General features: G+C 48.4%; 1 protein-coding gene across 1 annotated transcript; it reads right to left on the reverse strand.

Annotated features, from left to right (window-relative positions):
* Positions 1 to 2,587: 2,587 nt before the first annotated feature.
* LOC102908284 (cytochrome P450 1A2) lies at positions 2,588 to 9,608 on the reverse strand. The gene is made up of 7 exons (XM_006971525.4): positions 9,242 to 9,608; positions 7,361 to 8,197; positions 6,658 to 6,775; positions 5,945 to 6,034; positions 5,550 to 5,673; positions 4,666 to 4,752; positions 2,588 to 3,151 (listed from the first exon to the last, which is right to left on the reverse strand). Exons 2-7 carry the CDS (start codon positions 8,186 to 8,188, stop codon positions 2,857 to 2,859), a joined length of 1,542 nt encoding a protein of 513 aa, XP_006971587.1. The 5' UTR covers positions 8,189 to 8,197; positions 9,242 to 9,608; the 3' UTR covers positions 2,588 to 2,856.
* Positions 9,609 to 14,258: the final 4,650 nt, after the last annotated feature.

The raw sequence follows: 14,258 nt of genomic DNA on the forward strand, positions 1-14,258 counted from the left end.
CCAGATGCCTCCCAGGAAGCGACTTAAGGGAGGAAGACGTTACAGGGGTTACAGTCTGAGGAGATGCACTCTATCATGGTAGGGAAGGCATGGAGGAGCAGGAGTGGCGTGACCACATCATATGATAAATCTGTGTTTAACTTTCTGAGGGACTACTGAATCATTTTTGACAGTAGCTGAACCATGGTGTATTTCCACCAGCAACGTATGAAGGTTATAGTTTTTCCACATGCTCCTCAATGCTTATTATGTTCCATTTTAAAAATTACTGGCTTCCTGCTTATAATGGTTGGCTTTTGTCTACTTGGCACAAGCTAGAGTCACTTGGAAATAAGGAACCTCAATTTAGGAACCGCCTCCATTAGACTGGCCAGGGGATTTGTCTGTGGGACATTTCCTTGATTGATGATGGATGTGGGAGGGCCCAGCCCACTGTGGGTGGTGCCATTCCCAGCCAAGTGGTCCTGAGTTGTGTAAGAGAGCCAGGCAGGGGGATGGAGAGACGGTTCAGTGGTTAAGAGCACTGGCTGGTCTTCCAGAGGTTCTGGGTTCAATTCCCAGCACCCACATAGCAGTTCACAACTGTCTGTAACTCCAATTCCAGGGGATCTGACACCTTCTTTAAATATATATATATATATGAGAGAGAGAGAGAGAGAGAGAGAGAGAGAGAGAGAGAGAGAGAGCGAGCGCCAGGCAGTGGTGGCACACGCCTTTAATCCTAGCACTTGGGAGGCAGAGGCAGGTGAATCTCTGTGAGTTCGAGGCCAGCCTGGTCTACAAAGTGAGTTCCAAGACAGGCTCCAAAAGCTACACAGAGAAACCCTGTCTAAAAAAAAAAAAAAAAAAAAAAAAGAAAGAAAGAAAGAAAGAAAGAAAGAAAGAAAGAAAGCAAACTGAGCAAGCCAGTAAGCAGTGTTCCCCCATGGCCTCTGCTTCAGCTCCTGCCTCCAGGTTCCTGTACCTTGAGTTCCTACCCTGGCTTCCCTTTATGATGGACTACAACTGTACATTACAGGGTGTGCCATGGATATCTTAAATTTATTAATTTGTTGAGACAGGGTCTCACTATGTAGCCTTGGCTGGCCTGAAACTCATAAAGACCCTCCTGCCTCAGCCTTTCAAGTGCTGGAATTAAAAACATGTGCCATCAGCTGGGCGGGGATGGCGCACGCCTTTGGTGCAAACTCTCAGGAGGCGGAGCCAGGTGGATCTCTGTGAGTTCAAGGCCAGCCTGGGCTACAGAGTGAGTTCCAGGAAAGTTGCAAAGCTACACAGAGAAACCCTGTCTCAAAAAACAACAATAAAAAAAAGAAAGAAAGAAAGAAAGAAGGCACAGAATGACAGAGGAAGACCCCTGACATACTTCTCTGGCCTCTGAATGTACATGCATGGATTGGACATGCACACCTTTATATATGAATATATATACAACACACAAAACATACACACACACACACACACACACACACACACACACACACACACAAAAGGGGGGATGTGGAAATACAAGTCACAGAATGGAAGATAATTGCAAAACATACTTCTGATTAGAGGTCAGTGTCAAGGATATGTAAAGACCTTCTATAATTCAAAGACCCCAGTTCAGAAGTGGACAAGGGACCTGAGTCAACAGTTCTCTTAAAAAAGATATACAACTGAGGCTGGAGAGATGGTTCCATAGTGAAGAGTATTGACTGCTCTTCCAGAGGCTCCTGGTTCAATTCCCAGCAATCAAATGGTCACTCACAACAACTGTCTATAACTCTAGTTCCAAGGGATATGATATCCTCTTCTGACCTCCACAGGCACCATGCATGCATATGATACACAGATATGCATACTGGCGAAACATCCATACACATAAAATAAATAAATCTGTAAAAGATATATAATTGGCCAATGAGCATAAGGCAAGACATCTGATATCAGAAGTCATTATGGAAACATAAGTGAAAACCATAATAAGGTGGGGTGAGTAGCAAACACCTGTGAGCCCAGTCACTCAGGAGATTGGTAGGAGGTCATTTGAGCCCAGGAGTTCAACATAAGCTTGGGCACCATAGCTTACTGAACCTGGGAGCTGGCTGTTTGGCTAGGCTGGCCAGCAAGCCCCCAGGATCTACCTGTCTCTGCTCCACAGCTTTGGGGTTATAGACAGGTAAAGCTGTGTCCCCCTGTTTTACGTGAATGCTTGGGATTCAAACTTAGGTCTCCATGCTTGCACAGCAATCACTTTGACCCACAGAATCATCTCCCCAGGTCCCCGTTTTTACTCTCCAGTCAACCCACATACATCTGGGGTTGTTATTCTCCCCTGACCGTGGAAAGTCACACCTTCTACTTTTTGAGGATAGGGCATAGGCTGGATTTCTTTGTCCCTCTTAAGTATGCAAAGACTCAAGTCCTGGAAGAAGTGAGGAAGGAGAAAGCAGAACCGAAGTGACCAGCATTAACTATGAGGAAACAGAACGAGGCCTGCGTGGAGTCCAGGACTCAAGAAAGCAAGGCTTATTAACCTACATGCCAACGTGAGTGAACCTTGGAAGAACTGTGTTAAGTGAAAAGAGCAGTCACAGACCATCCATCCATCAATCGTTGGGTTTATGTGAAATTGCTGGGATAGGCAAATATATTGAGTCAAAAACCAGATCAGCATCTGGTGGGGCGAGGAAGACAGGTTAGGAATAGTCATAAATCTTAATGGTATCGGTTTGGGGGCATATGATAGATGATATTCTAAAATTGATTGGAGGTTAATTATATGTGAAAGAATTGTACTTCAAAAAAGCTGTTATTTAGAAAGAAAGGGAGGTGATGGCCCCATAGATGCCTCCTCCCCTGCCTTGGCCATCTTCACTTGGAAAAGCGTGGCCTCGCCTGGAGGTGTTTGCAGATCCCAGGTTTCATCGTCAGCCCATAGGTGGGTGTCAGGTCCACCTTCGTGCCTGGTGGCACACTGAACTCCAGCTGCTGCAGCATGATGGCTAAGAAGAGGAAGACTTCCCACTTGGCCGGGATCTCCCCAATGCACCGGCGCTTTCCCAAGCCAAAGAGCATCACCTTTTCACTCAGTGTCTTGTTGAGGGCTGTGTTGTTATCAGTAAGAAACCGCTCTGGACGGAACACAAAGGGGTCTCCCCACTGCTTCCTGCAAGAGGAACAGATAGGACCTGAGCTGGGTGGGTTCTGGGAGGAAAGGGTAGCTATGTTCTCCCAGCTTCTGTGAACAGTGTTGGAAAAGATTGACGGTCACAAAAGCGTGTGGGGAAGGCACCAGACTTGGCCCGTATCTCTTTGTTATGGTTCTTTTGTATTTGTTTGCTTTGAGACTGGGTCTCACGTGTCTAAAGTTGGCCTTGAACTTCATATGTAACCCCAGGGTCGCCTTGTTTGAAATGCTGACCCTTCTGCCTCTACCTCCCAAGTGCTGGGATTACAGGCATGCGCTACCACATCTGATGCTTGGGATCCAACCCAGGGCCTTGTGTATGGTAGGCCAGCACTCTACCAACAGAACTGACCTCCAGCCATGTTACTGTTTCTTTAAAATAAAATTCTCTCTAAAATGATCAAGATAGTGGATTTTGATTATTTTTAGTTTTTTTAAATTACATTTTTATTTGTTTGCTTGTGTGTGCATGTAGAGGTCAGAGGACAACTTGCAGGAGTCAGTTTTCCTCTTCTACCATGCGGGGCCTGGGGATTGAACTTGGGGTGTTAGTTGTGGCAGCACCTGCCTTTACCTGCTGAACCATTCCCATGGTCCAAGATAGTGTTTTGTTTTGCTTTTTTTTTTTTTTTCCCCCGAGACAGGGTCTCTTTGTGTATTCCTGGTTGTCCTGGAACTCTCTATGTAGCCCAGGCTGGCCTCGAACTCACAGAGATCTGCCTGTCTCTGCCTCCTGAATGCTGGGATTAAAGGAGTGCGCCACCACTGCACAGTGGATGATAGTGGTTTTTAATATTCTTTTGTTTTAGTTTCTTTATTTTTATTTTTATTTTTGATGTGATTCTGGGAATTGAACTGAGGGCCTTCCACATTGCATATATGACCAGTGAGCTATAGTTCCCATCCTAATTGGATATTTCAAGGAAATAATGCTTTATCAATAGGAATCTGAAAGAAGAAAACAGGCTTCTTTCTCTCCTAATTCCAGGGGCAAGGGAGATCACCAGCTTGCTCGGCTTATGCTTATTTTCCTGGACTAAAAGTTGACAATACAAATATGGATGGCATTCTAATGTTCAATATGTCCTGGTTTGGATGGATTGCATCCTACAAATTAGAGTGGAGTTTCCCAAGGAGATCATTAGACCATTCCCATAAGACATTTGAGGTAGCCTCATTATCTATCCAACTGAAACCTTGGGGCATGGGGAAACTTCCACTGGCCTTGAACTCACTGCAATCCTCCTGCCTCAACCTCCTGAGTAGGCTGGATTACAGGCATTTGCTACCCACACCAGATACCTAGTCCATTCTTCTGTACACTGAAGTTTGAGAAACAGGGTGTAAACGTTATCACTTGGAACAGGCCATCTAGCAATGAGGCAGTGCTCCTTATGTAAGCAGGTCCTGAAGGACAGACAACCTTCCCTAAAGGGACAGACAACCTTCCTGATCACTGAGGATTCACCATTTCCGTCAGGACTACTACTCACTCGTCATGGTTGACCTGCCACTGGTTTATGAAGATACAGCGCTCCTTGGGAATGTGGAAGCCATTCAGTGAGGTGTCCCTCGTTGTGCTGAGGAGAGAAGAGACTCTCAGGACTTGGAGAAACTGTGATGTGGCTTCTTCCTCCCTCCACTCATTCCCAGTGTCTGACTACCACAGTCTCTGAGCCCCACACTGGGCGGTCACATGAAGAGCAGGGAACATGGGGCAATCATCCTTCCTTTGGCTGGGATCCTGCTCTTCAACTTCAACACTTGTTTACTAGACTCTCCTTGTGCTCAGATGTGCACTGGGGCAGTCCCTGAAGCCAAGAAGTCAGTGGTTGGGACATGCCCTGGGGGATCTGCAGGTTCGTGCCAGGAATAACTAGGCTAAGGTGTGAGCAGAGGTAAATGTTCACTCTCACAATCCAGGAACTTGGGCTGTAAGTCTTACAAATCCTTGGGGGATGAAGCTCTCCTTGGCGGATGAGCCAAAAGAGGCTTCTAGATGGAAGGGGATGCATTTGTCAGGATCGACTTTGGGCAAGGGTAGAATTTGGGAGCGAGAGAAAGAGATGGATAGAAGTTTTTCTAAGCAGAAGGTCCCGCTTAAGCCAAGTTGGCCGGTGGCTGGATTACCCTTGTGAGGGACCGTGAGGAGGGCCTGGCTGGAGCAGAAGATATCCATAGGGAGCTAACGCAAGTGGAGGTGAGTGACTGCTGAGGGCATAAGCGACTGGACTGGGTGGGGGCAGACCAGAGACTGACGGGGGTCAGAGGCTTGAGGTTACCACGGAATGAGATGCAGCCTGAGCTGGGGGCGGGGCTGAGGAGCTGGGTGAAGAAACAGTATGAAAACTTAGGGGGCAGAGAACAGGGGCCTTACCTGTGGGGGATGGTGAAGGGGACAAAGGATGTGTATCGGTAGATCTCCAGGATGAAGGCCTCGATGTAAGGCAGCTGAAGTCTGTCAGAAAGCCGTGGTTGCCGGTCCCTCCCAATCACTGTGTCTGCAGAGCACAGGCAGAACTCATGGGACGTTCTGTCTGCTCCGAGCATGTGTCCCCTTATACTAGTGCCTCTCTATGTTGGACTATGCTTACTCATGTTTCTGAAACCCCACCAGCCCCGCCCCCCGACACACACCTTATCTGGACCAGTGGGGGAGGCCATGTTCCTAGGACTTAACACACACTAGACACATAAACACGTATTTGTAGATCAACAAGTGACCTGGAGCCTCCAGGCTTCCCTGACCGGAGGGTTGGGAGCAACACATACCCAGCTCCTTGTGGATCTTCCTCTGCACATTGGGATGTGTCACAAGGAGCAAAAGGCTCCAGGAGATGGCTGTTGTGACTGTGTCAAATCCTGGGCAGCAGGGAGTAGAGTGAAGGAGAAAAGGAAACATGGGGGAGGAGAACATTTTTAACAAGCATCGCTGTAAACGGAGCAGGAGCAAGGACTACCCCTCTCTGGCTCCCACCCCCGTGTGTCCTGAGGCAAGGGCTGAGTCCTCAACAGAAACCTGAGAGCCAAACATGGTGGCTTATTCCTAGAGTCCCAACACTAGGGAGTCCGAGGCAGGAGAGCTGCCACACGTTCGAGGCCAGCCTAGGCTACAGAGGTGAGCGCTTGCCTCAAACAAAACAAGTCCAAAGCAACCAAATCGAAAACCGAGACAAATCAAACAAGAACCTAATGGACGCTGGCTTCATAATCAGCAGCTGGAATTATAAGCCTGGACTCCAGGTTGTAGAGTCCTTTTACTTCCCAGGTGGGGAAACCCAGGCCCCAAAAGGAGGGGGACTTGGTTGAGTTGGTGGCACAGCATGAGGTCACACCTTGATGCTAGGGCAGGTGTCTGTCCTGTGTCACCTGCCATGTGGTTGGTGAGTTAGTTGATAGGTTGGGTAAAGAGCAGCTGACGGATGGAGGGGCAGGGATGATTGGAGGGGCAGGGATGATTGGAGGGGCAGGGGTGTGGCTCCTACCTGCTCCAAAGAGGTCATTGACAATGTTGACAATCTTCTCGTGAGGGATGAGGCCACCATTGTCTTTGGAGTTCTCACTGTGCTTGAATAGGGCACCCGTGATGTCCTGGATACTGTTCTAAGAGGACATAAGTTTAGGGGAAGTTTGGCATTTTGAGGACCAGATGCCAGACCATGCCACATCCCATTTGATATGTCCCCAGGGCCTGGGAACGGCATTGGTCTCCAAGCACAGGGCTGGGACTCGGATTTTTGAACTGGCATCATCCCTAAATAGAGCCTAGTCATTTCATGTGCCACCGACCCTTCTTTCCCCTAATCCCAGGGGTCGGGTTTCAGAGGAGGAAAAAGTAGGTGTGAACACAAGGAAGAAAAGCGACATGGAGCTGGAGCTTAGCCTCTGTGGAGGGTCATGTTCCTGCAGAACAATCGCCTTTAAATTAATGATACCCCATATTGCAAAGCCCTGCCAAGGTTCCATTCACATGCCTTTGTTTTCTGGGTTTGGAGAAGCCCCCAGAGGGGAGCTGTAACGTACACGGGGTGGCTGTAGGTCACACAGCTGCTCTGAGTGGCCCGGAGCCTTCCTACGCCTTGGCAGCACATGGCAGTCTGAGTACCTTGGAGTAGGTTTTGAGGGGATGTTCTCTGGGTCTGTGGTGGTGATGGGGGGGGGGGTCTACAACCTGCCTCCGAGCCTCACCTTGTTGAAGTCTTGATAGTGCTCCTGGACTGTTTTCTGTAGAAACAGCACAAATTTATCATTGAAGTTCTTAAACCTCTTGAGGGCTGGGTTGGGCAGGTAGCGCAGGATGGGGAAGAAGTCCACAGCATTCCCTGAGGAGACATTCTCCACAAAGTCGTTGCTGCTTTTCACAATGCTCAACATCTCCTCGCTCTTCCGGGGGAAGTTCTTTCCAAAGCACATGGCTCCAATGACGTTTACCACGGATTCCACCACCAGATTGACGGGTTCGAAGTGGCCAACCTCCGCCATCTGCTTCTGGAACTTGCTGACTAGATGGTTAGCCTCCTTGCTGACATGCTCCTCTAAGTAGCAAGAAGATGTGGAGGTCGGGTCTGAGGCTATGGAGAAACTCTTCAGGGCATCCTGGGCCAGGCGCCGACGGGCAGCCCACACCGGTCCAGAGTCTGGGTTGAAAGTCATGCTCTTGCCATTAGTGATAAGTGTGAAACTGTAGAGGTCTGGCCGGCCCTTGAAGTCATCTCCCTTCCGTATCAGGGCCTGCCGGATGGTGTCCAGGCCACTCAGCACCACCACAGGCGTGGAGCCAATGCGGATCTGCAGCACATCCCCATACTTCTTGCTCAGCTTTGTCAGTGACAGGTGTGGGTTCTTCCCCAGGGTCAGCATATGCCCAATGAAGGGCCATCCCCAGGGTCCAGGTGGACTCTTCAGGCCTTTGGGGACCCGGGGTCTTAAAGTTCTGACCACCCAAAATACTACACAGAAGATGGCCGTGGCCAGTAGTAGCTCTGTGGCCAAGGAGAAGGACTGGAACAATGCCATCTGGACCAGCTGCAAGGGAAATGGAAGGATGGGGTGGTCAGGGATGGATTCCGAGCCTCCATTTTTTTCTTTTACTCACTCATTCAGTAGGTATACATTCCTTGCTGAGCTTTCAGCCGCACACCAGGGAAGTGAAGATATCCCTGTCATCTATCCTGCTCCCTCAGGAATTTGCCCTTACCCCATCACAGAATTCAAGGACTGGAAAAGAGCCTTGTGTTTACCAGCTTTAGTGTCTGGATTTCTGCCCCAGGCTCTGAGACTGGAGTGGATGCGAATGGCCACTCGGAAACAGTGAGGCTAAAGACACTTCCTCCACAGCCCCAGTCACAGAGTGTTTGCTGGGCTTTCTGCCAAAGGGTCCAACATAGTGTGGGTTCCCAGTCGGTACCCTCTACACACCCAGGGAACAGAAGATGCCCCCTTGCCCAAGCAACAGAATGTCAGTGTCCCTGGGATGATACCAATGGCCTGGGATATTCCTCCTCCTCAATGACACTCTATCAATACCAAGCAGGGGTATCTCTTCCAAAAATTAGTCTTCATTCACCTCTATGCTTGGAGGGTGAAGTAGACCAAAACCAGGTCCAGGGCTACCTAATGCCAGATGGGTATTTTCTCCCTATCTCTTCACTCCAGGCAACTGTCCTTAGAGACAGCCTGGTTGAAACTACTAAATTAAAAATAGGGGGCCAGGAAGATCGCTCAGTGGTTCAAGGCATTGCTGCCAAGCATGACAAACCAAGTTTGATCCCTGGAATCCACATGGTGGAGGGAGAGAACTGACAGCTGACTCCAGAAAATTGCCTCTGAGCTGTGGCATTCAGACGGACACACAGACAGACAGACAGACAGACACACAGACACACAGACACACACAGACACAGACACAGACACACACACACACACACACACGTTTAAAAGAGAAACTAAAGTCCAGGGCTGAGAAACAAGGAGCAAAACCTCAGACCTCCTTCAGTTCCCGCAGGGTCCCCTAATAGCACTTAGGATGTAGAAGCAGATGCCATGATCCGAAAAGACACACAGACATACCTGAAGGGCAGGGCCTGGCGATCACAGAGCTGTAGGAGTCAGTCCAGGACTTCTGGGTTCAGACGAGGGGCCTTTTATACCACCACCCTCTCTGGACTGGCCCAACTGTCCGGGTCACTTGATATCAAAGCTGGAACTGAGAAAAGTTGGAAGGATCAATTTTTGGCTCTGAGCCATGATCCCTCAGCTGCACCTTCTCCTGGGGGTTCAGGAATAGCGCTTTGGGTCAGAAGAGGCTCTGGGTCCCTGGAGATAAATATCCATGGCATTTTACGGGCCAGGGTAGAGAAAACAACACTTTCAAAGACAAGGCAGGCTCCGGGATGTCAAGATGAAGCGTGCGGACAGGTATAGCCTCTTTTGCCTTGGTATCCACAAGAAAGGGACACGTCCAGCCCCCAATCCAGGCCAAGCAGGAGCAGCACAGGCTCCCTGGGATGGCAGATAGGGAGTTGCATTATACTAGTGACTTTTCTCCATTTGACAAACTGCCCATCAACAGTGAGCGAAGGAAGGCGGGTTATTTTGGTTCACAATTTTGTAGTCTAGTCCATGGTGGCAGGGACATGACAGCAGCTGAAACGGGAAGCAGCGGGTCCCGTGGCACCTGAAGTTAGAATGCAGAGAGAGATGAATGCTGGTGCTAGACCCCCCCCCCCCCATACACACACATACACAATAGATAAAAATTGTAAAACTTTAAAACATATAAACTGGGCACTGATGGTAAACACCTTTAATTCCAGTATTCAGGATGCAGAGGCAGGCAGATCTCTGAGTTTGAGGCCAGCCTGGTCTACAGAGCAAGTTCCAGGACAGCCAAGGCTACACAGAGAAACCCTGTCTCCAGAAAAAAAATTAATATTATTATTTTTATGCATACATATACACATTCTGTGCTGTCAACGTGGCTCAGTGGGTTAAGGTGCTTGCTGAAAAGCCCACAGGACTTGAATCCCTGTGGGAGCCCATGGGGGCTATCTAGTGAGACCTTACTCAGGGTCAGGGAATCTGGGTGTGCTTTACCCAGCAGGGCTGTGTAAAGAAATTATTTGACCACGGGTGTGTTTACCAGGTGTTTGGAAGGGTTTACACTTGGCTGTACAGTGTGCTTTGATCTTGCAAGGGGGAGGTCTTTTGCCTCTCCTCTTGGCATATTATAAAAGGCCCTTTCCAATAAAGGATGAGGCTGTTGGGTATTGACCCAGGCCCTCCTGAACCTATCCTGTGTTTCTGTCTGTCTTATTGTTGGCTAGGTCTCTCTTTTTATCTGATATTTCCCCATTCCTCTCTCCTCCACCTAATAACCCTTCAAAAGGTGGGAGCTGGACTCCCAGAGATCCCCAGGACTGATATGGTGGAAGGAGAGAATAGATTTAGATCCTTCAAGTTGTCCTCTGATTTCCATGTGAGCACCAAGGCATACTGACACACAGACACACACAGAGACACACACACACACACACACACACACACACACACACACACTCACACATTAAGCTTCAGGATCAGTTTGTGCAAGTGTCAAGAATGTGTTATGGAATGTTTGTATAATGTGTGACAATGTATTGCTGTGATTGCTGTAATAAGTTGAACAGCCAATAGCTAGGCAAGAGAATATAGGCGGGACCTCCAAGCAGAGAGAGAACTCTGGGGAGAAGAAAGGCGGAGTTGCCAGCCAGACAAGGAGGAAGCAGGATGGGCAGTGTGGAGATGAGGTAATGAGTCATATGGAAGAATATAGATTTTAAAAATATGGGTTAATTGAAGTTATAAGTTAGGAACAAGCCTACGCTAAGGCCGAGCTTTCATAATTAATAATAAGTCTCCGTGTCATTGTTTATGGGCTGGCAGTCCTGACGAGAAAGTACTACTACAAGAACGGGGACTCTGACAGAGTCCCAGAGCCAATTTGAAGACATCCAGGAAGGAGGGAACACTGTTCCTGTCTGTGTTTTCACTGGGCTCAGCTCACTCAATGAAAAGGGTCAACCTGGAAATCTGGCTAAGTTTTGTACAAATTTGTTTTCTTCTTTCTCATTAACTGAATTTTATTTAGATACCTCCTCCCCACCCCTTTTTTATGAGACAGGATTGGTTTATGTAGCCTTGGCTGTCCTGGAACTTACTATGTAGACCAAGCTGGTCTCTAACTCAGAGATCTGCAGCCTCTGCCTCCTGAGTGCTGAGATTAAAGGCCTGTGTCACTATGCCTGGCAAAAAATGTGCTTTAAAAAAAAAACAAAAAACAAATAAACAGCTGGGCGGTGGTGGCTCACGCCTTTAGTCCCAGCACTCGCGAAGCAGAGCCAGGCGGCTCTTTGTGAGTTTGACTCCAGCCTCGTCTATAGAGCGAGATCCAGGACAGACAGGCACCAAAACTAGACAGAGAAACCCTGTCTCAAAAAAACAAAGCAAGACAAAAACCAAAAAACTGTTTTTATTTTATTATGGGCGTGCATAAGAGAGTGTTTTGCCTTCATGTATGTTTGTGAATCACATGGGTGCAGTGCCCATGGGGGCCAGAAGAGGGCATCAAATTCCCCTGGGTCTAGAGTTACAGATGGTAATGAGTCACCATATGGGTGCAGGGAATCAGGGTCCTTTAGAAGGGCAGCCAGGGCTCTTAACCACTGAGACACCTAGATGTCATTATAACCACTGAGACATCTCTCCAGCTCCTAGATGTCATTAATTTGTATTTAATGTTATTTATGTGTTTCAGGATCCCCTTTGGGATACTAGGTGGTATGTAGACGTGGAAACTCTTGGCTGTGACAGGGTTCTCAGACTGCCCTTGCTTTTGATGACTGATCATTCTCAGGAGCCTGGGTTAAGTGTTTGGTTGTACATCTCGCTGTTAGAATTGGTATGGTGTTTTTCTTCTGGTAAGCCTGAGTTTGTGGGTTGTTGACAGAAGGGTCTCAGAGGTAAAGACATTAACATGACCGACCATTGTCTTTGAGATTTTGATCAGTTGACTGAGTAGTGACTGTCTAGTTTCTCCAAATATATATTTTATAAATATTTTAACATAATTTCTTTATTTATCCTTGGGACATTCACATCATGCGCCCCAATTCTGCTCATGTCCCAGTCCCCCCACATCTGTCCCCTCATCCTTGCAGCATCCCCTGCAAAAGAAAATTAAAAAAAAAAAAAGCTAAACCCAAACCAAACCAATCAAGAACCCCTCATTCCTCTGTCTTTCCCACCTCTTCAACAACTCTTCATTCCTCAGTGTCATTGGGAGCCTCAGTGTGTCACACAGCTTTACTGGCAACTGTTCATTGCAGTGAGTCATTGGTCTGGTTCAAGGCCTCTATTTTCTGGTGCATCATCATCACTGGACCCTCACTGAAACTCTCTCAGATATTCTACGGCAGCCCAGAGTCCAGTACCTTCATGAGCTTCAGCAGGTCGTAGAGCAGATGTGTGGGTGGGCCAACCCAAGGTCCTGGATGTGGGCCTGGGTAGTAGCTGAGCTGGTCAGTCTGGGCCACTGGGGCTGCCCTCCTGAGGCAAGAGGTGGAGCCACCTCTCTTAGGCCATGCCATATGGGCCAGATCTCCCATGCCTGTGGTGAGGGGCGGGGCCATCTCTCGTGTGTGTGTGTAGGACATCTCTCTTGCTGCAGTGTCCAGCAAGGGGCAGAGCCAGCTTTCCCAGAGCTAGCAAAGGGTGGGCCCAGCTCAGCATGGCCCTCTGATTTCATCACACATGGTTCCTATGCCCCTCTGTGGTAACACAGGCCACAGACACCAACACAGACCCCAGCTGCAGCAGGACCAGGGACCCAGACTTGGCCCTCAGCAGCTTGGGTAGTACAACACCATGGCTCCCGGTGGCACCATAGTCCACTTGGGTCAGCATGGCTCTGGCAGTGGCAAGGCCCTCGGGCACCAACAAGGCCACAGGGTGTGGCCCAGACCCTGGGCTTCTATGTGGCCTTTGGTAGGCACATGGGCCTCCAATTTCAACACAGACCCTGGATTTTATCCACTTTTAAGTCATTTTTTTTTCTCTCTTTCCATTCTGTACCCTTTGAAAGAAACCACTGTGCACAGCCCACACCCAGGAAGTAGGGAGTAGCTACATAAATATTTGGACATTTATCTATGAAAGATTGCTTTTGCTTTTAATGTTTTTAAAAATTAAATTCTGGGCCAGGTGGTGGTGGTGCACGCCTTTTGTCCCAGCACTCTGGAGGCAGAGCCAGGTGGATCTCTGAGTTTGAGGCCAGCCTGGTCTACAGAGCGAGATCCAGGACAGGCACCAGAGTTACACAGAGAAACCCTGTCTCGAAAAACCAAAAGAAAAAAAAAAATTAAATTCTAAGAGGGCTGGGGATGCAGCTCAGTTGGTACAGGACTTGCCTACCACACATCAGGACCCAGTTTGATCCTTGGCGTTTTGTCAATGGAGCATGGTGATGCATGCCTGCAAACCCAGCTCTTGGGGGGTAGGTGCAGCTAGGAGGATCCGAGGTTCAAGGTCATCCTGGATTCATAGGGAGTTTGAGGCCAGCCTGGGCTACATGAGAAAGTATCTCCAAAATAAAATAAAACAAAACCCCACAATAAAGAAAAATGCACATATCGTACCTCGCTCAATGACATTTTTGTTTTGCTTAACTTTGAGACAGTCTTACTATATAGTACAGTGTCCATGCACACCTCCAGGAACTTGAACATGACTAGAGCAGAAAGAGAATGAAGAAAAAACAGAAAGATAGACGGTGTGTGTGTGTGTGTGTGTGTGTCTGTGTGTGTGTGTGTCTGTGTGTGTGTGTGTCTGGTCTGTGTCTGTGTGTGTGTGTGTGTGTGTGTGTGTGTGTGTCTGGTCTGTGTCTGTGTCTGTGTGTGTGTGTGTGTGTGTGTGTGTGTAGGGGGGGGGGGCGAGGAGGAAGGGAAAGGGAGGAGGAGAGAGCGAGAAAGAACACGGAAGAAGACCGGGATCAGGTTCTGGGCTCTCAAATGGAGAAACTTCAGTACCCTGGAAGTTCATTGTATTTATT

Source organism: Peromyscus maniculatus, chromosome 7, assembly GCF_049852395.1.
Source record: "Peromyscus maniculatus bairdii isolate BWxNUB_F1_BW_parent chromosome 7, HU_Pman_BW_mat_3.1, whole genome shotgun sequence".
NCBI classification, from domain to species: Eukaryota; Metazoa; Chordata; class Mammalia; order Rodentia; family Cricetidae; genus Peromyscus; species Peromyscus maniculatus.